The sequence below is a fragment of the Lynx rufus genome, unplaced genomic scaffold (genome assembly GCF_022079265.1).
Source record: "Lynx rufus isolate CCGP_SWC_20201006 ecotype Redwood Valley unplaced genomic scaffold, mLynRuf1.p SCAF_10, whole genome shotgun sequence".
Lineage (NCBI taxonomy): Eukaryota > Metazoa > Chordata > Mammalia > Carnivora > Felidae > Lynx > Lynx rufus.
Window position 1 is genome coordinate 69842519 of NW_025814824.1, and position 25958 is coordinate 69868476.

The following is a 25958-nucleotide window of genomic DNA, read 5'->3' on the forward strand; positions in this document are numbered from 1 at the left end:
TGGGTGGCGCAGTCGGTTAAGCGTCCGACTTCAGCCAGGTCACGATCTCGCGGTCCGTGAGTTCGAGCCCCGCGTCGGGCTCTGGGCTGATGGCTCAGAGCCTGGAGCCTGTTTCCGATTCTGTGTCTCCCTCTCTCTCTGCCCCTCCCCCGTTCATGCTCTGTCTCTCTCTGTCCCAAAAATAAATAAAACGTTGAAAAAAAAATTTTAAAGAAACCAGAAGGCACGGAGAAATAAATGCAAAGAAACAAAGAGCCTTTATATAATCTGGTTTGCTATTCACCAATTAATTAACTGGCACTTCCAGTCCCTGAGGGTGTCTTATAGGTACTTTGTTTTGCTCCCTATTTCCATCATTCAGTTGGACTAAGAATGGTTTGCATATTTGAGGAAAATTGCAAAACTGACCATTCTTCAAATAGTTTTTCCCCATAATGCTATTCAGGTAAGGTTGTCCCTCATTCCCCAGTTCCAATATAAGCCAAGTTAAGTTGATAATAATACAAAACAAAACAAAAAACAAAAAAGTTAATAAAGATACCAAAAATCATTAATCTGAATCATTTTATATTAACTTTATAGTTGTTTTTTCCATACAAGTCTAATTATTGCCATTGATTCTAAGCAGAGCAAATGTATTGACTCAGTTATGTTTAGCTATTACATCAAATTAAAGAAGTGGCATAAGCAATTTGTATCTCTGATGAAAACATTAGACAAAACAATTTTTATCTTCTGAATGCAAACATTAGAAGTCACTGGAAAAACAGGAATGTTTATGGGGAAAACATACTTGATATTTGATTTATAAAATGGTTTTCAAAGAACTGTTTTCACAGGGGTATTGTAAGTTTAATACTCCCTAAATCAACACGACAGCTGTACCATCTTTACTTCTCACTTCACCTCCAGATAAACGAAGTTCACAATTCAGCTCAAAAGCCCCTCTCATCTTATGGGAGTACCAAAATGATTTCTTTTGAAAACCTAATTGAGAAATGCTGCTCTCATTTTCAATACCCAGAACTTTTCTGCATCTCTACAAACTAAAGCTAATATCCCAAGGACAGAAAAGCCTCATTATTTCACTAGAGATGGGCTATGTTATTCCCTATTAGAAGTTCCTACAATTAGCTCTTTTGATTCTGGAAGGAGTTCTACATGGCATGACCAGAATGACCACGTCCCCAGACCCACTTAAAATGAATGGCTAAGTACTGAAGGAAAGGCGATTATTAGGTAACCACAGGAGTAGGACTGGGGTATTCTAATCCAAACCCAGTTGTCATCCTCAAACTTTCCCTCGTCTCTGCATTCAATTAATCACCAAATCCTACCAATATTACTTATAAAGTTTTTCTTAAATCAGTCCTCTTATCTATCTCCATTTCTATTATTATCATCTCATTATCTCTTGTCTGATGGACCACTGCCTTGATTCGAACTCCATGTCCCCCAAACAAGCTCATATTGTTCCCCCTTCTATGCTCCCTATTTCAGTGAACAGCACCTTATGTATCCAATCTGCCAAGTGACATGGTAAGTGCAGAGCTATGGAACAGGGCTGCTAGGTGCATCCCTATAACCTGAAGCCCAGTCATATTAATTCTAAGATGGTTCAAACAGAACAAGAGAAATTCAGCTTCCTTAAAGGAGAGGTAGAGTCTACAGACTATGAGAGAAGTCTCCTTTTCACATTTAGGTACCTAGAATAAGCTCAAATTCTAAATGCTGTAATTACATATTCAGCACTAAGGGAAAGTAGAATCTTCCTGATTGGGTCCCTTCCAAAAAGAAGACCATGGCTTCCCAGGAGGTTTGGGTAAGAAGGCAGAAATGGATGAAGATAGAAAGGCAGTAAGGCAAGTATTGATTTTTGAGTTCTTAAAACAATCCCAGGAGGCCCTATTGTGCAATTTGAGTGTCTCACGGTAAGGGGGACAATGACCTAGCTCTGAGACTGACTTCAAGTATGAGAACACTAAAGTCTCTTCTCATTGCTTACCATGTTGTGTGCTACTTAATTGGTTGGTGAAACGATACTTGCAACATATCTGATAATTTTTCTAGTAATGAGAGTCAAGATATTCAGAGCAGAACAAAGGTAGCTAGAATACGGCAAAGGCTTTTCAATAATAGCTGTAACGTGAGTTACAACAGTAGCAGAGAGAAATGAGGATCTGAAGAATACACTCTGTCCTTTTAGGGAAGCAGTGGACAGGTGCAAGGTAACAGGCAGGCTTGTCATAATAACCATACAGCACAGGAAAAACAACACTGTGACGCTGAACTCAGTCCAGCCAATAATGGCTAACCCAGAATTGGACTTCTTTGTCAGAAAAGCTATTCTTATGAGCTTAGTGATAAAAGTCAGGACAAAGAAAGGCAGTACAAGAAATCAACCAACTCTATCTCAATTAATTCCACATAAGGATCCTTCTGAACAACAAGATACTTTACCAGTAAACAATGGATGGAGTATTGATTAAAGGCAACAGAATTTCCCACCTAAAGAAGAATTTCTGTTCAGCCCTAAGGAAGTTAAGGTTTTCCAAGGACAGGTTACCCACATCTAAAGAAGAAACTGTTTACATAACATCCAGCTTAAAAGGAAAAGAAACCATAATTGACTATGTAGTCCAAAAATAAGTGTAGGATTTTCCTGTTTCAACTCTGGTCTATCTGTAGTGGATGCTAGTGCTGAGAAGGGCAGGGAAGCCACTTTTCTTCGTTTCCTAAACAAGTCCTATGCCTAAATTATCATTCCTCTTTAAATGTGGATCAATTATATCACGTTACCTGTTAATATATGAAACTTGCCTCACATAAAAATCCATGTGCCTATTAATGCTTTATAAAAGCATCAAAATGATAAGCCATTTAGACTATCACAGAAATCTTTAAATGTAGAAGCATGGCAAACATTTATTATATTTTACAAATTACACTATATTTACAAAGTCTATCATTTCCTGATTTTTAAAAACAAATCAGCAATTATCCTAAATACATATTTTTTAAATATGAAATGTTTAAATGTGCAATTCAATAAAAATAAGTATGTAATTTGATGTTACTGTGACTTAAATGACATTTTATTTAAAAAAAAACAAGCATGCTTGACACTAACAGAAGCCATTCAAAGGGAAAAAAGTACATGACAAGACATAAACATAAGAGGATACACCATACAATGGGAAAGAAACAAAACTCCCAGTTGATATTAAAATAAAGAGGATGCCTTCCTATACATTGTGCAGTGCTATTCTACATGTTGTAGAAATACCAATGAACTTACCCACCACAGGAAATATTCCAAGATTATGCAGTCATCAGAGAAAGAGATTCCATCCAAGTGGAAGGAAAGCAATTCAAAAATCAAATAACTACATTCATTTCATTATGAAGTTAGTAGAATTAAATCAGAGAATAATTGTATTACAGAAGAGCTTTTATACTAAAACTAAAAAACAATTTAGATAAAATATAAAATGACTGGATTTCAATCAGAAAACTAGAGTATTAACATTTCAATGAAATCTACAACACTGTTGTACAATAAATTATACTGCTTAGATGCTATAATAAAGGACAGACAACACCGTCCCAATTTTTCTGTGGGAGATATGTTACTATAAAAATAACCCATTGGGTGATAACAAGATAATTCATCTTGTAACTGAGGTTTGACATTAAAAAACTAATAGAATTAATTACAATAATAATGTGTTTAAATATGTGGATAGTTTCTCACCTCGTCTTCCTTCGAAAACATCATTGATTTCTCTTAGCAGTGTTGATATGTCACTAATCTGGGATTCCCAAGCTTCACAAAAGACATCTAGGTTTTCTTTAGCAATTTTACTAGACGGATGCAATGTCAATGTTTCAGCAGCAGAAATTATCTAATGAAACACAACAGACACAGGTGTGCATTTCAAACTCTTAGTTCTTAGAATCATGCTGGAGACCAAACTTAAGTCTGTGCTGTTCAACTCAACAAACAACTATGAAATGATTTCCACACGTAAGCTCCATGTTGGCCAATGTGGAGACCCATAGAACAAAATTCACTGTTTCTTATAAGCTGATCCACAAATAAATAGGATGCACGATTCTACACAAGCATTTATTCAGGGAGCAGTGACCTTTATTTCAGGAAAACTGGGTCAACGAAGTTGCTTCCATCGCAGAATTTATAGAGTTATCTACACAGACTACAAAGAGTGGACTGTGCACTGTAGGTACAAGAGATGGGGGAGTAGTCGTGGCAGCAACAACGGTCACAGGGGTAGTGGTAATGGTGGCAGTAGCAGCACTGGTATCAGTAGCGGTAGGGGTAGTAATAGTAATGATGATAGTAGTAGTAATAACGGCAGCAGCAGCAGCAGCAGCAGCAGCAGGTGGGTAGTATTACTGGTAGTGGCAGTCGTAGTAACGTATACACACATCTATGAGTACGTGGCAGGTACGTTCTTGAGATGCTCTTTTAGGTGCTTGATATACATTAGTATTAATCTTCAGAAACACACAGACAAAATACTGGCTATCCTTCCCAAATACACATTATTCCCGTTATACAGCTAGAGAAACCGAGGCTCAGAGATACCAAGTAACTAATATATGGCTATTCATTCACCTACTATGTGCCAGGTACTGTACCCATGTTCCAGGAGCTGGGGAAACAGCTGTGAATGAAACGGATAAATTAGTCTGTCTTCATGGGGCTCACATTATGAGAGAGACAGACAATAAAAAACATACAAGTAAATGTTAAGATATTTCAGCGATGATAAATTGTATGTATGACAATAAAGGGTAAGAGAGATAGAGGGTGTTAGAAGGTCACCGAAAAGGAGGCATGTAAAAACAAAGAACTGAAGAAGTCAAGAAGGCCGTGAGGGAATCTAGGGCGAGTCATTTGGGATGAGCTGGGAACACTTCTAGTATGTTCAGGGAACAGCCAGCAGGCCAGTGTGACTAGACTGACATGAAAAACAGGAAGGTCACCAGTGGCCATGTGATGAGGAACATACACAGTAAGGACCGGACTTTACTGTGAGATAGGAAGTCACTGAAGAGCTTTCAGAAGACTGATATGATCCATGCCATGCTCCCTCTAAGGGAATTAGAGCTACAAGCTCTTCCTGGTTTGGCACAGTCCCATGGGCACAGGGCTTGACAAGTAGGTGGCAGCTTCAGGAGCATAACAAGGTTCCCCATCTTCAGGGAAGGTGGGTACATGGGCTTGCCAGAGAACCACGGGCTAGATTTCAGCAGGGGTGCCCTCTTGACCAGGGCACTATATATGTGTGTGTGTGTGTGTGTGTGTGTGTGTGTGTGTGTGTGTATTTTTTTTTAATTAGAGAGAGAGAGAGAGAGAGAGAGAGGGAGAGAGGGAGGGAGAGAGGCAGAGGGAGAAAGAGAATAGGGGGTGGAGAGAATCTTAAGCAGGCTCCACACTGAGTGGGACCCTGGGAGCATGACCTGAGCTGGAATCAAGAGTCAGATGCTCAGGGCACCTGGGTGGCTCAGTCAGTTAAGCATTTGACATCAGCTCAGGTCATGATCTCGAGGTTCGTGGGTGCGAGCCCCTCATCAGGCTCTACGCTGACAGCTTAGAGCCTGCTTCAGATTCTGTGTCTCCCTCTCTCTCTGTGCATTTCCCCCGTAACCCATGCTCTGTCTCTCTCTCTTTCTCTCTCAAAAATAAATAAATACTAAAAAAAAATTTTAAAGAGTCAGATGCTCAACTGACTGAGCCATCCAGACACCCCTAGGATCTAACATTTTAAAAGAACTATAAAAATGACATAGCTAAAGTAGAGATGTCCAGAAATAAATATAAATTATCCCAGACACATGCTCTAATTCTTTACATGATCCCTTTGTGAAACAGATAGCAAAGACTAGGAGTAAAAGCTGAGGCTGTGGGAAGAAAAAGACTTCTCAAGTCATAGAAGTTGACAACAGGCTCGATCACTGTCCTGCGGAAGAAAGTATGGTGGTCCCTGATATTCCTGCTGCAGTAAAAACAGTAAGCAGAGAATTACAGCCAAGTAGCAAGCAGGGCTTGAGGGTAACAAGAGCTGACAGCACATGGCAGGAGAGTCAAAACTTTCAATTCCACTGAAATACATTTATAGCCAAGGTGAGCAGGATGAATCTCAAGTGGACAAGCAAATATTAAAACCTTGGTTTTTCCTAATAAACAGAGATCCTCTGGTTATAATAAAATGTTCAGCTGATGATCATTGCTAAGGGTCACTCATGTAGTTCCTGCTTCCATAATAAGCCTTTGACACTATTCTCTACAGGGAAGCTTATTGTCCTTCTAACGTCCATTCATCACGGTTCTGCTAGAGGACACACGTCACCACTGTCTCTAAGTCACTAGCACTGTTCTCAACTATAAATTCAAGGGCTCTACATCTACCATCAAACACAGGAGTTAGGAGTAAGTCCTTGGTTGACCATGATAAATGAAATAAGAACTCCTGGTAAATTGTATTTTAGAAACTTAGACCTAAAAAAGAAATGACGTTCTGGCCCTCACTTTTCTCTTTAACTTGACAGGGACAGTATTAAATGGGGTATCAATTTTTAAAAGCCTCTTGGAAATTATAAACACAAAGTAATATTTCAGAAAAGTCAGAAAAAAATAATTCCCAACTCTTCCAAACAAGCACAAGAACTTTCATTTCCACATATTCCTATGTACGTTTTCATAGCAGGATTATAATAAGTATACAAATCTGTATCCTGCTTTCATCATCTAACATTTTAACAAAACACTTTTAAGTGTTGCTAATTCTAGTTGTCATAATTATTATTTTAAGGTCATAATGTATTATTTGCCTGACTTCAGATAGTTATTTTGCTTCCAACTGGATCTTATTGTAAGTAATGCTGTAACATTGCTTTAGTTTTTGTTTTTCTAATTTGCTTATGTCCTAGGAATCCTAGGTCAAAATACGTAAATAATTTTATGGCTTGGTCCATAATAGTAACTTACTTCTTTAAAAGATTTTATTTTTTAATGTTTATTTATTTTTGAGAGAGAGACAGAGACAGAGTATGAGTGGGGAAGAGGCAGAGAGAAAAGGAAACACAGAATCTAAGCAGGCTCCAGGCTCTGAGCTGTCAGCACAGAACCCGATGCGGGGCTCAAACTCACGGACTGTGATATCATGAACTGAGTCGAAGTTGGATGCTTAACCAACTGAGCCATCCAGTCACCCCTAAAAGATTTTATTTTTTTAAGTAATCTCTACACCCGATGCAGGGCTTGAACCCACAACCCTGAGACCAAGAGCCACACTCTCCACCAAATGAGTGAGCCATAGTCGCCCCGGTAACTTACTTTTCAAATGTGTCATAACAACCTTCATTGTTAAACAGCTTCTTGAAAATAAATATAAACTAGGACATCAATTAAATGGGCCGATCTCCAGTTTTGCAGATAAGTAGCTAACCCAAGGCAATGTAATCTCTGTTCAGGCACGCTATCTATGAAAACTCCATTACCTTCGTTACTCTCAATAGATTTGGCTTCTAGTTATGCAGAACCATGCACATCTTCCTTCCACAACATTTGTTATGACACTCAGACAAGACATAATATAAAGCAATGATCTGCTATTGATCATACCTGTTGGCCAGTCACCTGAAATGTCTCCTCTGCATGTACACAGGTTATTTCAAGAGGTTCTGTCCCAGATATATGACGCAACAATCGACAGGCCTACGAGAAAACATTTCGATAGTTCAACTTCCACATTCTCATTCTTCACAATACAGGTTTTCATTTTATAATTAGGAAAGAAAACAAAGCCTTACACATAAACTTATTAAAACCTTATTAAATTAAATCTTATTAAAAATCAAGTTGTACATTACTGAGAAGATTATTATAACACTATATTGGTTACGAATAAATTTTCTAGGAATAAAGCAGGAACCAATAAGGGTAGAGCATATTGTCTCTTTGTCTCTGTTTCTTATCTGATAATGGCAAGTGGGAACAGAATACTAGAACCAGGACGAATCTTTGAAAGGATCTCGTAGTAAGTACCCACACATTGTATGTATGAAGAAACTTAGAGTAGTGACTTGCCCAAGATCCCTCAGCTACACTATGTCAAGCTATACGTTCTGTCTACCAAGAAACAACACTTCTCCTCAGGGTCAATTAATTAACACACCTTCACTGGAGATAACACTGGATTAGGCAAGGCTGATGTAGTGAGAACCTTTATCAGAGAAAATTATTGCAAATCTTGAGACTTAAGACACAAAGCATTTTTTCCACTAAAAAAATTGCTGCAGGATTCCTATAAATGCCGACTTTGTTTACAGTCATAATATTTGGTTTATAAACATAACAGCACTGGGGTGGGGAAAATTAAGTGAAGGTGATCAAAAGGTACAAATCTCCAGCTATAAGATAAATAAGTTCTGGGGATATAATATATAAGTCTATAGTTAAAAGGTACTGTTTTGTATATTTGAAAGTTGCTAAGATCTTAGAAGTTCCCATCACAAGGAAGAATTTTCTGTAACTATCTGAGGTGATAGATGTTAAGTAAATTTACTGTGGTGATCATTTCGTAATGTATACATATATGAAATCATTATGTTGTACACTTTAAACTTATGACACTGACATATGTGGTCTACAGCTATGTTTGGCCAACGGGAAGCCCCAGCAATAGACCAGCAGGAATGAAAGGAGTAAGAGCCTTTATTCCCCCTGCTCTTTCCTTGCAAGGTTGCCTTGGCCTGTTTCTGTGTCTAGTCCTGAAATCGAACCTCTCAAGGTAGCTTTCTGGAAGACTCTGTGTGCGTCCAGCCTCCAGGAACCACTCATTCCCCCTGTTAATTTGGGTCAGGGAGCAATACCAGCTCTACGGTCACTAACCCCAATTACTCCACTGCCATGGTCCCCCCACACCCTGTCTATGCAGTTGTGAATAGCTCCTTTATTAAAGCCTTTTACATGATCCTAATTCAAGTATGCCATCTCTTTCTGCTGAGACCCCACAGATCCAAATGCAAACAAATCATACAACATATCTCCATTACTCTACTCCATAGCCTAATCTCTCTGAGAGAATAAAGACAAGATTAATAATAAGTGCATCTGTGGGTTCCAGCATTCTTTGTTTGGTTTTAGAGGCCAGACTGTTGTTAGAACAGATCAACATTATACCTTTAAAACTGCAAAGAAGATGGAGGAAATGCCCATATAAAGTTAACCAAAAGCTGTTAATATTCCCTGATGATAGTACAACTATCATGAAGCCATAATGACTCTAACAAACGAACCTATTACTCACCTCAACAAGCTGCTCTTTCTGTTCAGAGAGTTTACAGGCATATTCAGCCAAACCTTCTAAATTTCCTTCTACTCCAGTAAGTTTTAATGCTTTTAGAACCACATGATCAGCATGGTATTTTAACAGATCTGCTGCCAGCTGAGTTGCTGTACTGTGAAGCTGCAGATGTGGGGGGTGAAGGGTAATGAAAGAAAGACAACAAACAAGAAGGTTCTGTAATCACGCACCTCACAAGCATTTAAAAATGAAAAAGCAATCTCACTTGATCCACTGAGAGGAAAGTGCAATGTTTCTTGTGGTAATAGTAGAAGCTGTATAGCACTGGCAGCTTGTAAGTTCTACCAGGGTGGGAGTGACACCGACATCTTTGAGTCCCCAGTGTTGGCAGTGATGCTGTGTGTAGAAGATGGACTGCTCAGCCCGTGCAGAGTGGCCGGTCCCTATTTCACCCTGCCATTAACCAGCTCTTTCTCACGCAGCTTTTCTCTTACTTAAAAAAATGCTTCTGCTCCTCAAAAAGTTAGTTAGGAATAGAACAGTTCCTTATTAAGAGGATGGTATTCAGAGTACTAAGAGGAAAATCAAATGGCGTTTCATGATGATTAGCGTTTGTTAGTCATAGACTTTTAAAAAGGTATTGATGTGAGATTCAGTCAGTTAGGTATTCAACACAACTTTATTAAATGCTCAGACCATGGCAGACACTGTATTAGAGGCTGGACATACATGACAAGTAGGATACAACTCCTTCCCTCAGGGGGTTACAGCTTCTCTGTAGTTCTATCCAGAACTTTACTCCCCAACTCTTGGGTCACAGGAGAAATGACAGACAAAGGGTAACCAAAACCCCAAGGCTGTATTTGACTTGGAATGGATTTTAAGCATAGCTCACTCTCAGCAGGTGTCTTTGGTCCTGTAACTCCAAAATCTTTTCATTCTGCCTTTTGTCTTTAAAAAAAAAATGATGTGATGGGTTATTCTGGGGTTCTCCAGGAAGAGATCATTTTTATTAACACTGTCCTAAGGAAAATCTGACTTTGAACTAAGCCCATTGATTTTTTTTTTTCCTGGAAGTAATCCAATGTCATTTCAGACTATAGGACATTTACAAAATTAACAATAGAGTAGTCTGCATTCACGCTACCAAGTGAGAATAATTACAGTCAGAAACAAAGACATTAAAATGTACTTTCCTTTGGAAACTAAATGCCACATAAGAATTTGAAAATATTTTATTTAACCATCAGGGCCTTAGAGAATACCTAATGCCAGCCCTTTATTTTGCAGCCTATGAAACAGGTCCTTAGGGACCAAGTGACTTGCCCACAATCAGGTAAATCTGATAAGTGGGTCTAGAGATAACTTATTACCAACCATAAGGGAGAAAGGACAAACAAACTGGAAGTTCCGCTCTGTGCAACGAACCGACAATAGCTCTACAGACATCATCTGCCTTCCTCCTTCTGAAAATTCTTCCAGGTTGATGTTGTTACACCCATTTCAGACGTAAGGAAAATGAAGCTGGTAGAAAGCCACTCAGTCTATCAGCAAAGGATTTTATTCTCTTACTGATAGTCAAGTTTTAACAGTAATTTAGCTAAAATTGAATAGGCTGGAAAAAAAATGGATAGGCTTTTTTTAAACCAAAATAACCCACAACATCCTTCTATGTTTAACAGGATGTAAAAATGAAGGTTCCAATAGAGGTCAGTACCAAGTAAGATGTGAAACAAATCACCATACATGTAATTTATAAAACCCAGTTTCATTCCCTTGAACCCTTGACTCTGCAAAAGTGTAAACGAATAAAGGAATTAGAGATAAGGAAGCTCTGTTTGGAGAGTGGACAGGTGCCTACTGAGTGCCACCTCCAGGCAACCCCCAAAGTAGATGGAGCCGCGTGACATGGGAGTTTCAGTGAAGGGCTGAGGGTCTCACACGAGGGGCTCTGCAGAACACACTCAAGCATCCCTGAGAGACAAAGTTAGCTTGAAACAGAGCCCAAAGCATCCTGTAAAGGTGCCAGTTCCAAAGAACTTTCCACCTCCCCACTTTCTCTCTTCTGGCCCTGAGCCACACTTGGCAAAGATCAGGAACAGAAGCTAGATAAAGGGGGGATGAAGAGAATGAAAAGAGACCAGAGACTACACCTTTCCCAAAAGCCCTAGGTGGGGCTGGGGAACAGGGGCTAAGTCCTACAATCAAATGAATATCAAAGTAGCGATTAATATATTGGAGAAAACATTCTCATTTTTGAACTGAGATTGTGTGTCAGGACCTAAGCCACGAACTGGCAAAGTCACTCTGTAAAGGGTCAGATAGCAAATATTTTAGGCACAATTTCAACTGCAACCACCTAACTTTGTTGTAGTGAAAAAACAGTAGACAACATGTAAGCACACAGGCAGGACTATATCTCCCAAAATTTTATTTACAAAAGACAACCTGGTCATAGTTGGCAAACATCTGACTTAAAGAGACTTGCAATTACCTGAGAGTGATCAAGTAAGTCACAGGATGGTCAAGTTTTCATTCAGGAAGCAGGGAAATCTCAACCAGAAGAATGTTTTTAAAAATCAATTTTATTAAGGTTATAGTTTATATGCAGCAAAATATACCAAGGATGCTGTTTGATAAGTTTTAACAAACATATCTATATTGTGGTGGTGGTTACCACTGCAATCAATATTTACTGCATTTCCATTACCCCAAAAAGTTCTTCCCCAACTTCTGGCCCCAGGCAGCCACTGATCTGGTTTCTGTCACTATAAATTAGTATTGCCTTTTCTAGAATTTCTTCTAAATGGAATTACACACACACACACACACACACACACACGCTCTTTGTGTCTGACCTCTTCATGTTATGTTTTAGTGATTCACCCATATTATTACCTGTATTGATACTGTTCCTTTTTGTTGAATAGTATTTGTTATAGTTATACCAAAATTCATTTATCGATTCCTCTGTTGATAGAAATTTAGACTGTTTCCAGTTTGGGGCTATTATAAATAAAGCTGCTGTGAACATCCATGTACAAGCTTTGACAATGATGGCACTAATTAAATGGTGGCTTCCAAATGGAAACCCATTTTCTGGGCACATAGACATACTAATACTAATGCATCACATACATACCATACAACGTGAAAATTAGCGAAGATTTAAAAGAGGCTAGGTTTCAAACTATACTTACTTCTTTCTTAAGTTCATTGAGACTGTGGCTGATTTTCAATACAGAGAGTTCTAGTTCTTCAGCAATACTTTTTGTTTTCTTGCTTTGCTAATAATAGAAAAATATATATATAGTGTTACTTCATCTTTTTATCTAATCATTCCAATTTTACTTGAACTATAAATTACCATAACTGTTTAATATTCTGTGAATTATAAAAAAAGTAGATTTAAAAAATTCACCTGTTTATGGCTGGAATGGAAAATAAAATTTTACCTATTTAGTTACATTTTCCCATTCTGACTATAAAAAGATTAATTTTTAAAATCTAATTCTTTAATAAATTTATCATGTCTAAAATGAATCAATTTTATCTTCTGCCTTGAATGCTCATCTCTTCACTCTTAACAGAGTTAAAACTTAAAATCGTATTTACCTTCAAGTCTCTACATAAATGTCTCTTTCTCAGAAAGGCTTTTTCAGTTCACACAATCTAAATTAGGCCGTCTTCTTATCCATTCTTATCTCCTAAGTAATCATCCTCGCTTGCAATTACATAGTTAACTGTTTTGTTTGTTTCTTTCTTTAAAGCCTGTCTTCCCCCACTAGGCCTTGGTAAATTCCAGAAAGGCTGGGATTACATTTATTTTAGTCACCAATGAATACACAATACCTAGCACAGCAAATGGAAGGTAGTAGGTACTCATTTCTTTGAATAAATAAATTGTTAAATGTCACCTATCTTCAAGAAGTCTTATTTATTTATTTTATTTTAGAGAGAGACAGAGAGCGTGAGAGGGGCAGAGGGAGAGGGGCAGAGAGGGAGGGGGGAGAGAGAGAGACAGAGGGAGAAAGAGAGAATTTGAAGCAAGCTCCATGCTCAGCACAGCGCCCGATGCAGGGCTCCATCCCACAACCCAGGGATCATGACCTGAGCCAAAATCAAAAGTTGGACACTCAGCCAACTAAGCCACCCAGGCAGCCCAAGAGGTCTTCTTAATTCTTCTCCCTAAATATAAATTCGCCCTCCTTCAATTCCATGCAAAACATGGTCTGTACCTCTGTTGGGCACTTAACAAAACTTTCTGTACTTATCTTACCCCTTCCCACATTTTTCTACATTGCAAAATTCTTGCAGGCAAAGATTTTATCTTATTCATCTTTAGATTTCCAGTGCCTGGCATATAAAAGGCACTCAGTAACAAGTGCTGAAAAAAATGAATGGATGAACAATGGTTCTGGCATGCAGAACCAGTGATCGGAGTGCTTGTGAAATATGGGAAAGGTGTTAATTGCAAATTTAAGTATTGATAGACTTGGATTCCCAACAGAGAGAGCACTTCCTCAAAGAAACTCTTTATATTGACTTTTGGGTTTAAAATTTAACACTGAAGCAATCTATACTTTAGATTAGATATCACAGAGGTATTTCAAACTAACCATAAAATAATGCTTTTAGCCCTGACACCACTCTACTCTAGGTTAATTTCCCTGTTAATAGGAGCATTTGCACTGTCATGATGCCAAGGAATGTAAGAGAAAATCTTGATTTATGTCTACTCTGCATTGATAAACCAATCTTTACAAGAAAGTCAACTGCTGCTTCACTCTCTGTGCTCATCCTTCTTCATCTTTACTGCCAAAACTTTTGTTCATGGCTTTCAGATTTGTTCCATCTATCCTGTATGTTATAAACCATGGTAAACACTTTTTTTGACATACCCTAGGTCTAAGAAATGAACAAGTGGTGCCAGAGCTGAGCCTCAGGACTCCACCTTTCAATTCTGTAACCACTCTCTACAAGAGTCTGGATACACACTTTCTGTGTTGTCCCACTCTGTCCATCCTTTTTTTTTTTTTTTTTTTTAAATCCTAGGTAAACTCTACACTATGTATGGGGCTCGAATTCATAGCACGAGACCAAATGTCACAAGCTCTACCGACTGAGCCAGCCACGTGCCCCCAACTCTGTCCATCTTTACCACTCTAGTCCTCATAGCATCCCAGGCTTTATGCACACCAGCAGTCTAACCTTCGAATGGTTGCTCACCAATCTTTGACAAGGAATTGGGGCAAGGGTGAAAAATCTTTCACTTGCTAGTGGATCTACCCTTGTCTTCACTGCTTCTAGACCTCAATAAGTTTTCTAAATTGTCGTCTCTATAAATCAGCTGTCCTCAGAGTTAAGAACTGTGCACGTGTGAATGGCTCTGGCAGTAAGACTCGGGTCCCAAGAACTTGTAGGTGGGGGTCTACCCCTCTGCTCTTCTCTCTGAAGCATTTTGGAGAGGAATTTTCCAGAGGTGCATTTGGTGGACACGGGGGGACTATGGGATGAACTCGTGATAGTGATGGTGGTGCAGAATCCAGGCTGGCCAGCATGGAAACTGAGAAACAACAGGCCCAGAAATGTCAAATACTGTGAGCACTGGATGGGAGGGGCACTTTGGCCAAGGGGTGGGGAGAAAAGACATGAGATACCCTTGTCCCGTTCCAGGCCACAGTCATACTCCTGGTGATTATGTTAGCTTCCACAGTGCTCAGAGCTTTAGGGAAAAGCTAACGTATAAGATTCACTTGGACGAAAAGAAGTTCTTACACTTTGAATCCACACAGAAATCAACTGCCGCAGTTCCAGCCTCGCCTGAGTGGACAGTTCCAAGATGCGCTCCCTGTGCTCATGGCTGGTGTAGGCAGAATCAGTAAAGTCCTCTGTGCGCTCCAAGATGACTTCCAAAGTCGCAGAAAGATTCTCTTTTGACTGAAAATAAAGATTCTCCCGAAGAGCTTCAATGTTCATCTGAGAACAAAAAGGATACACATCTATGAGTCAATATTCCCACCGAACCAAATGGGCTGTAATTTCTAGCAGTGCCCAGAGAGACACTAGCCATTTCTTCGCCGGTCTGAGGGCTCAGGGGAAATACAACCTCTAGTGATGACTCTGTTCTCCAGTACACATTGCTCAGGAGCCACCAGCGGCCACGCAGAGACTCACTGCGATGGCTGTTAATACAACATTCCTAGGAGACCAGTAAACACTAAGGCAGAAAAAGCATTAACGTGTAGCAACTGGTAGGAAAAACGAATCAGCTTGCAGGTAGAGAATGTGCATCTGAGAAAATGCTGAGGCCAAGTCCTGGAAGACGCTACATCCAAATACTAACTTGTGCTGAGCCCAGGGGGAAAGGGTGTGGGAATGGCAAGGGCTGGGAAAGGCATCAGTTTTTCCTCTCTCAATTCAGCCAAACTCTCCTAAGCGCCCAATCTATCTCTACATTTTGTCTTATGTCCCCAACAGCACCTCCCTGACCAAAACATTCCCCATCATTCTCTACCTGTATAATCTTTATAAAATGGAAAGTTTCTGATATTGCCAACTCCCTCTAATTGACATCTCACCACCTCTAAAATTAAGCCCAAATTTCTACTGCATAACACAAAATCCTCTAGGGTCTTGACTTTATAGATGTTTCTGACAGTCTGTCTCACCACCCCTCAACTTCCCAAACAACCTGTCACTTCAGCCATCCTGTGCTCAGAGTTTCCTAAATATGCGACTGACACATGCTCACTGGCACAGTCTTTCTCTCTCAGCTTTCTACTACCATTCTGCCACTCCAGCGGCATTTAACCTCTGGCCCATGAGATGTGTCGCAGAAACAACTTGGGCCAAGAGGTGATCCATGGTGATGACCATGACTGTGGTCACAATGAATGTGCTGATAAGGATAGCTTACACTTGTTTAGCACTTTAAAGTCCTTTCATAAATATAGTTTCCAGATAATCCTTACATCTGACCCATTTTCACATGACCCATGGAAATACCCAGATTTGGAAATGCCATGGGTGGGGAAGAGGGGGCTTGCTTTTCCTTCTCCTCTTGGCCCAGGTTGTCTCCAGGAACTACTCCATCCTAGGTAAACAGCATTTTTTTTCTTTTAAGCTAGGAAAGAACATGGATAAAAGTGACATATGGAATTAACAATAAGCCTCTGAGATTTAGAATTTAAACAGGATTACAACATAAAAATCAGTCATGTTGACCACACACCATTTATGTTTAAGATTTTTGATTCTCCCTTTTGAGAAAACATATGTATGCTTTTAATAGCAACTTAGGGCCACCTGGGTGGCTCAGTTGGTTAAAGCATCCGACTTTGGCTCAGGTCATGATTTCGTGGTTGGTGGGTTCAAGCCCTGTGCTGGGCTCTGTGCTAACAGCTTGGAGCCTGGAGCCTGCTTCAGATTCTGTGTCTCCCTCTCTCTCTGCCCCACTCCTGTTCATGCTCTCTCTCTCAGAAATAGATAAACTTTAAAAAAATTTAAGAAAAATAGCAACTTAGTTTTTTCAAAAGCTATTCATGTACATGGTTTCATAAGATTTGTCCACACTCACAGTACTGAGCATAGTAATGCAGCTTCCTGCTACAGATGATACTCTCCATCAGAAAAGAAGGTGAGATGCCAAAAAGATACCCACTGGCCGTGAGACAGAGTCGCTCCAGAATGCCTGGCGGTGAAGGGGCAGCCAGAGCAGCTGGCAGCAGCCACAGGCACAGCACTGCCAAGTTAACCCGGAGCCGCAGTATGGCACCAAGAGGCAAAAGACCTAGCTCTGGCCCTGTTTGTTTCCCTAATTATCGTGCAACCCTTAACAAGATGTCTCCTCCCCCCCTACCCCCCGCCCCTTCAGCCTTTATAAAAAGAGCAATAAAAACTCTAAGAGAATGACTGATCTTTGTAGCTTCTTTCCCCTCGGAAAGAGAGGGCAGGACAGGCAGCAAACTCACAGGTATAACCTGAAAGGTCACGGACTGTGGGATTCGCAAGTCCTGGTTTAAAGAGGGGCTCGGCCACTTACTAGCTTTCCTCCTCAAAAACATGACGATAATAAAACCCACCTAAGAGGGAAGTTAGAGATTAAATTAGATAATTTAATGAAGAGAATGGCCCCTAAAAATAACTGTTCTTTCCATGCCTTTCTTTCACCCCATGGTCCTACTTAGACCTTCACGCAATTAAAAAGATGAAAGAATTCCATCCTCGTTGCAGCCCTTAGCCTATCAGACGACTTCCGAGGGCCCTGTCAGAGAGGGGGTTGTGCTCGATGATGTCCTAGGCTCCCCTGATGCAGCCCCTGCTCTTCCACAGAGAGCGACTTCACCACCTCTCTGACTTCCCCTGAGAAGTTCTGCCCCAAAATAGCAGGGACTCTGGGTCACACTGCCCGGTCTCAAACCCGAACTCTGGCACTTCTAGCTGGCAAATTACTTAATCTCTGTTTCCCAGTCTCCTCAACAGTATAAGGGGGATAATAATAACTGTAGTTCTTATGAGGATTTTACAGGCACATACATTTAAAGCATTCCAACAGGACTGGCACAGAGTAAGTGCTCAGTAATACATGTTAGCATGTATTAGTGTTCATTTAGAAATTTTAATTAATGGGGCGGTGGCCCTGTTGGTAAGCATTAGACCCTTGATTTTGGCTGAGGTCACGATTTCACAGTTTATGAGTTGGAGCCCTGCGTCAGGCTCTGCACCGACAAATCAGAGCCTGCTTGAGATTCTGTCTCTCTCCCTCTCTCTGCCCCTCCCCCACCTGCACACATGCACACACGCTCTCTCTCAAAATAAACTTAAACAATTTTTTTTTAATTAACATTAATACTATTAGTACGGTCTCAAAGTATCAACCCTAGAGCCCAGGGAAGAGTAGAGATTCCAGCAGAAATGATTTGCTGTCGGTCATCATCCACGGATAGAACAGCACTAACTCAAAAAAATGCGAACGCCCTTCTAAACAAAGGATAGGAGTCTCCCACTGAACCAGACAGCCACACGGGGCCAGAGTAGTGACCATAACCAAGACCAGTGTTCTTTGTACAAACTACGCCACACCAGATGTTACTGAACATTAAGTTTATACAGAGTGGCCCTGTCTGAAAGGAAAAATATCTACTTTTGTGAAGTGTCTATTCTAAAACAGCATGCCAAAATACGGATACTATATCTAACGATGTTCCTTTGACACGGAAGGGAAAAAAAAAAAAGAAAATACACTCTCTCGATTCTTACCTTGAATTCTTTAATTCCAGTAAAAATACTGACAGATGACATGTCAGTCTCTCCACTTGGTTTGCAGTCAGTCACGATTTCAATCACCTTATCTAATGCCACTTTCATTCGGTCAAATACTCCTTCTTTGTTTTTATGCGCTGATTCGCAGTTGGGATGCCTGAGACAGGTCTTCAAAACAATTGCAAGTTTTTAAGACATGGCCCATACCATAATACATAAAATCTTACAGAGAACACGTCATGCTAATAAAAATGGTTCTTTACCAAAATCTCCTGGGTCCCTGGCTCACCCAGCTGCTTCTCCTCACTACAAGTGGAAGCAGGATGAGTAAAAAGCGATAGCAAGGTTAAGTGAAAAAGGCACAGTGCAAAACTGTATCTTTATACTTCAGTAAGTTTACTTAAAATTTGGGGGGAAAAACTATCTTTATCATGATTAAAACTATTTTAAAATGTTGTCTTACATGTGCAAAAACTAAAAAAGAATGAGGAAAAACGAACAAATGTTGCATGTCTGTGGAGGCATCTTTGGCGTTTAAAAAATGAGAATGAAAACTCCTCATGGGCCTAGATGTGAACAGGGCCTTCCAAGTGGGCTCCAGTGGACTTTGTGGCTTCACTAATCCTAGGCTAGAGTGAATATTCTGAGCAGAAAAGGCAGTTCTAAATAAACTGCTAACGAGCTGTTTACTAGTTCGTTCTTGAATTGTACCAATTTGCTGGCCAGCTGCTGTTTGGAATTACAAGCGCTCAATTCACAATTTTGTTAAAAGGAGAATAAGGCATTAAAGGTATGAATTGACAGAATAAACAAATTAAAGGCTGAATTAGTACTCCACTGTTACTCAACAGATTCTAACTCGCCTAGCTTTTTCAAGAGCACGTGTGCTGGCTCCCCAATGAGACTGGCAAACCCTGCAGAGGCAGTGACAGTGTGTGACAGGCCCGAGTCACAGCACCCAATACACCATCTTCCGCTCGGCTGCTCACTCAAAGCTGACTCACGGATTAACTGCTGTTTGGAACTGGGGAAGGAAGTTAGCATTCTTGCTAAAGAATAACAGATTTGACTGCTGTGGCCTATGTTCTGATTTATCACTCTGATCTTTCTAAAAATGTAAAATACGTAAGTTAGATGCGTTTAATCAGGTAAAACAAAAGTGTTCCTACCTTTGAGGCTGTGAGAAGCATCATTGTACACTTTTCAAGAACTGCCCTTGCTGCTGCCATTTTTGCCTTTTTCTTCTCATCTTTCAGATCCTAAAAATGAAATAAAATCATTGAACAGTCTAGGATCCTATAAACAATCCGATTTCTTGGAAAATCATTTATTCAACAATAACAAGACTCAGCCAACTAACATTGTTTAAAAGGTGGCAAAGTGAAAAAAAAACCAGGATAAACTTTTATAAAATGTCACCACTTTGATCTAAATACATCAACACGATGTGTGGGAAGAAACAGCTGCCCCTACTGAGGGCAGCAGAGCCAGGGACTGAGAACGAGGGGATTGTTGCCTCGCGGCTCACGCTCTGGTGGCCTGCATGCCAGACATTCTCATGCCTATGTGGACACACCTCTCTCCTGACCGGAAACAACCATCCTATCCTTTACTCAATTAACAGTTGCTTATTAATCAAGTATTTATGGGCTTTTCCTTCCAAATAGATACTTAGAAGTCACCTCTTTCAGAGACCATGTCTGATTAATCCCCTCCAAGTATTTATTCATCTCAAACGGAGTTTTATTTGACCTAAACTTAACCAATATGCTGCCCTGAAATATTCTTAAGACGTTTCTTGGGCATAGAGTTTCTTCCAAGTAGATTATAAAGTCTGAAGCAGGCACTGTGCTTTGAATTTTTTTCTTTTAGTTTCTCTTCATAGAGCCCTTGATAGAATGTGTGCTATCACAGAAAGTACCTAAATGTTGTGATCAAATCTAGAACCAAATACTCTCATAATACTTTGGTCACGACTATCTAAATCAGAGGTCAGCAGTCATTTTTAATAAAAGGCCAGACAATAAACTTTTTAGGTTTTCTGGGTCAAATGGTCTCTGAAACAACTACTTAATTCTGCCATCATAGTATGAAAGCCACCTCTAGACACTATTCGACTAACATGGCTATGTCCCAATAAAACTTTACTTATGGTCACTGAAATCTGAATTACACAAAAATTTCACCTGCCATATTAGTGTTTTCATTTGTGACTTGTAAGTCATCCATGAACCACATATTGTATGGTGATAACAAATGATAAAAGAAGATGGCATCTCAATCTGTTAGAAGGCTGGTCCACAGGACACAAGAGAAGTCTCCAGAAAATCCAGATGGTCCAAGAAACACTAAGTTAAGCATACAATCCAGCCTGCCACTTTCCAGGCCAATATGCTTCTTCTAACTTCAGCTACAACCGGGATTGTACATGCCCAACGTGATGCCCGATGTGACTATACCAAAACATCTCAAGAAGAGGTCATTATATATTTAACCTGCTAACAAGATGAACTCATGCAAGAATACCCCAACAAAGAAAAGTCAACCCTAGATACAACATGCTTTTCCACCTCCCTAAACTTATGAGCTTATAGTCTAAATTGGGGAACAGACCTACAAGAACTAATATCATGGTGTAGGCTGAAAATTACAGGCTCCAAAATCAGACATAACAGAGTTGAATCTGCTAGAAGAGTGACCTTGGGAAAGTTTATTATCATCTCAGGTTCTGTTTCCTCAGGTGTAAAACAGTAATAACAATACCTACCTTGCAGGAATGTTTTCAAAATTAAATGAGATCATGTACATTAAGTACCTAATACATAGCTAATGCAGATAAACAATGCTTGAGTTAGTATTAGTGATCTAATGTAGAAAACTTCCAGAAACAGATCAGAGCAGAATAATATATAACAAGTTACAAAAAGAATTAACAAGATATACAACAAAATACTATCAGAATATATATGATGACTCTATTTGTCTGAGCCTGGGTAGACGGTAAAATGTAGTTTCATAGAAGAGGGAATATTAGATTTGAGCCGTAAAGACAAGTATGACCTTTCTTAGTGTGTGTAGTGAGAACGTATTTAACAGTTGTATGTATGCAAAAAAAACAAAACAAAACAAAAAAACCCCACAAAAACAAAACACCATGCAGATTTATTTACTTTATCCTGGCTGTTTTATGAAAGGCTTTCAACAGCAAGGTTACAAGTTTAATAAGCAAAGAAACCAACCCAAATGATCACAAAGATCACACCTCCATCCAAATTAAAAGGTATGCATGTATTTGAAGATTTTTGAATGTGGTAAATACATACATTTTGTCTATCACCAGTTAGATGTGCAAATTCCACCATTTCATTTCCAAATTGACTGAATATTTGGACAAACTCTTGAAAGCTATTCACTTTCTCCAGTCTTTCCATAGTTGCAAGAACCTGCAAAACAGAATATTTTATTGTCATGTGTAGATGTGAAAGAGACTGAGATGTCGAGGCTGAGTACCCAGGGAAAAGGAGAAACTGAATTCTAGGGGAAAGCTAAGGAGGAGAAGGCAGGAAAGGAAGAGCCCAGAGCAGTAGTGAAGCAGACCCAAAAGTTAACACCATCTAGTGAATGATTTGTCTTTAGGATGGGAAGACTTGGTGTTACTCTGAAAGTTAAAAGGAAAAAGAGTACAAGAAATGCCTCAATAGACAGAGGAGATCATTCATGTAGCAAAGTCTGGAGAAGGTGGAAGTGTGCAGGACGGAGGTAATCAAATCTTCAGAGAACTAGGGAGCGAGGGAGGAAAAAGACGACACACAGAAGCCTCGAGGTTCAGTGAACCAGAACCCAGGAACCCCATTCTTCCCAAGAAGTGGAAGAAGTGGAAGGAAGGTCACCTGCACTGTGAGGAGTGGGAAGGGAATTGTGGCACTTCGAGCGCAGGAAAATGGTTTGGATGAATCAGGAATTGCCTGTGTCGAATAAATCAGTGGCCAAGAGGCTTTGGGAAGCTGAGGTGAAAGAAGCGAGAAATCTCTAGCAGAGCCAACAGACAATGTTAGGTGTTTTCTTGATATTAGAAGTAAAGTAAGTAAATGTGAAACATATTTTCAAATCCCTTTCTCTAAAATAACACCACTGGATTAGCTTTCATCAGACCAAGATAGGTAAAGAAAACACAGATATCCTGTGTTTACTTTTTTAAACTGAGGATGTGATGGATGTTTGGTGTGTTAGTCTGCCCTGGCAGCTCAGGAAGTGCAGGCGCCTAGGACAGATAAGGCCGATGGCCGCCACTGCGTGGACACTCTTATCTTTCACAGACAGGAAGGTTTTCTCTTGTCCCTCTGGCACTGCCCGGTCTACCTCTCCAAATTCTTTTTCTTTTGAAACTCACACTCTGATTCACTCAACACTCCTCTGGTAGTTTTGTCCTCAAACTTGACTAAGACAACCTCTTCCCTGGCAGACTCCCCTCCTCCTTGCCTAGGGAATCATCCAGGGAAAGAAGTGACTGTACATGCCCTAGCCTCCCAGATGATGGAGGAGCACAACCATTAGCTGAAGAGACTGGAAAAGTTCTAGGCTGGGAGAGTTTAAATTTATTCTGTAAGCCTCATGATTATCCATTGTCTCTAGGGATACTGCATGTAGAAATTTTGTAGAAATTTGGATAATTGTGGTTTCAGATGACTGAATTTTTTTTCTTAAGCTCATAAATTATTATCCTCTGACTCTGAAAAAAAAGATACTGAGGAATTTGGTATTTTTATCAACTACGTTTCCACTACATATGTTGTCATGGTGCTTGGCTTTTCTTCCTGAATTTGTGCACATGAAAAGCTTTAACGAATAAGCTTAAACAAGTAGATAATGGTTTTCTGAGAAGAAATATTATTTGCATCTAAAAGTTTAGACCCAGAACACACATTGTTTAGGACTTATAGGTACAGAAGAAATACCACTTTTAAGCTATAGACAAGTGGAGTTATAAACATTAAAACTGACAAGCATTGCCAAATTACCTGTAATTAACCTAAAAGATACTTTTTGAACAACCCTGAAAGTCACAAGTATAGAAACACAAGAAAGACAAGTACCTTATTTCTTGATGTTATTATCTGCTTAATGACTACTCGGTCTGCCAGCAACAACACTTTTGTCACTGAAGAAAGAAGTAATCTTGCAGCCTTTATAACGCCTGTTTTATCCGTAAAAATTGTGATCTGGCCATCAGATTCTGGGTGATTCAAGCTGCTTATATCTGTAAGTGCTGCAATTGTTTCTCCTAACAAGAAAGGCAAGGGTGAAAAGTTAAATTGGGAATAAGATGCACTTAAATTAAAATCTAGACTTTACTCTTGAAGAGAGATCATGCTCAACAGTTAGACATTGGCTTTGGAGTTTAATTTCAAGAAGAAGAAATAGCTACTCTTTGATGAACACAAGGATTATCATATGAGGCTCCTGAATGACAAAATAATGAACTTTGAGAACTCTGAAAAATTTGTTGCCTTCACCAAGTTTGAAAAATATATTAACTTTTGTTTCCAGTGGTATAGCCAACTACATGATCTAAAAAGCCTCCTGCTCTGGGGCGCCTGGGTAGCTCAGTCGGTTAAGCGTCTGACCATGGCTCAGGTCGTGATCTCCTGGTTCGTGGGTTCGAGCCCTGCATCAGGCTCTGTGCTGACAGCTTGGAGCCTAAAGCCTGCTTTGGATTCTTTGTCTCCTCTCTCTCTGCCCCTCCCCTGCTCACGTGTTTTCTCTCTCAAAAATAAATAAACATTAAAAAAACAAAATAAGAAGAAGGGGGGCGCTCTGTGCTGACAGCTCGGAACCTGGAGCCTGCTTCGGATTCTGTGTCTCCCTCTCTCTCTGCCCCTACCCCATTCATACTCTCTCTCTCTCTCTCTCTCTCTCTCTCTCTTGCTTTCTCAAAAATGAATAAACATTAAAAAAAAAAAAGTTAAGGGGTGCCTGGGTGGCTCAGTCAGTTGAGTGTCTGACTTCAGCTCAGCTCGATCTCACAGTTTGTGAGTTCGAGCCCACATTGGGTCTTGTGCTGACAGCTGAGCTCGGAGCCTGCTTCAGATTCTGTGTCTCCTTCTCTGTCCCTTCCCGGCTCACACTCTGTCTCTGTCTCTCTCTCTCAAAAATAAGTACACATTAAAAAAAAGTTTTAAAAAAGTTAAAAAAAAGAAGGAGAACCCAAAGCAGAGCAGTAAGCAGCTGCCATGGCATTGGCCAGGGGTGAGGAGACAGAGGTGTACTGGGGTAAGGGGTAGGGGTCACTGCACATCTCCATACCCCGAAGGGGCTAGGGTTTTTATGAACACCCACGGAAAAAAGACAAAGCTTTGTGCCCCTTGGGAGGCATCTTCAGTGAAAAGGGGGCGTAGAAAAATGATCCACTGGCAAAGGGAAATAACAATCTAGTTTATCTGTTGGGCACCTGGGCTCTGCATGGGAAAACAATGAAAGCATCTATCCTGAGAACTCAAACCACAGGCTGACCCTGAGACCTGCTGTTTGAATTTATACTTCTTACGATGCCTAGCATACCATGCCCATTGTACCAAATAAACTTCCAACCTTCTAGAAAAAGTCTCTTCTTCACTATCAAAATGTTGCCATCAAAATGCTTTGATTTCTGTAATAGCAATTATGCATCAATAAAACAATACAAATATATGTTCGCCTTAAAAATGAAACCAGGCTATAATTTCTTCCAAACTTTACGGTTTAACCTAACAATTTAAAAAAAATAAACTTTCCATCATCTTGCAATGTTCAAGATAATTTTTTACATCCTAAGTAAACCTCAGTACATAATAGATTGATTTTCTCACAGAAGTCCCCTTGTCAATATCATTATATACATCCAATAAAGTATCTGCCCATAGGTTAATGATACTGAATAAAAGTACCTGAACTTTCACGGACAGGTCATAGGGTGTGACAGAATGAAATCAAGATTTAGGATGAGTCTGGTGAAAGCACCTGGACTAGAAAGGAGAGACTCAAAGTCAGGGTACTAATGAGGCAGCTATGTCATCGGTGGGTATGAAGTAGTAAGGATCTTGCAAGGATGGCAGCCATGGGAATATGAAAAAGATGATTTGAAAGATACCAAGGAAAGAAAATATAAAATTCGTACCTGAACAGTGATAAGAAAAGAAGGAGAAATGGAAAAAAAAAAAAAAAAAAAGAGGCTTCGAGTTTGTGAACCTGAATCATTTTTTTTTTAATCAGAAAGAAGGTCACAGAAAGGGGTATGGTAAATTTACTTTCAGACAACAGGAATCTGAAACAACACAGGAAAACCCAAAGGATAAGCCACTAGATATGTATTGGTTACATATC

The 25958-nt window shown here is 39.8% G+C and overlaps 1 protein-coding gene across 1 annotated transcript in view; it reads right to left on the minus strand.

Moving 5' to 3' along the window:
* CTNNAL1 (catenin alpha like 1) overlaps positions 1-25958 on the minus strand; it is a 64831-nt gene that overhangs the window by 12420 nt on the left and 26453 nt on the right. Inside the window, exons 5-13 of the mRNA XM_047096806.1 lie at positions 23693-23880; positions 21923-22042; positions 19769-19858; positions 18597-18767; positions 15114-15314; positions 12536-12622; positions 9339-9497; positions 7652-7744; positions 3755-3905 (exon numbers count right to left, since the gene is read on the minus strand). Of these exons, the coding sequence (XP_046952762.1) occupies positions 3755-3905; positions 7652-7744; positions 9339-9497; positions 12536-12622; positions 15114-15314; positions 18597-18767; positions 19769-19858; positions 21923-22042; positions 23693-23880 (1260 nt within the window). The remainder of the gene's footprint in view (positions 1-3754; positions 3906-7651; positions 7745-9338; positions 9498-12535; positions 12623-15113; positions 15315-18596; positions 18768-19768; positions 19859-21922; positions 22043-23692; positions 23881-25958) is intronic.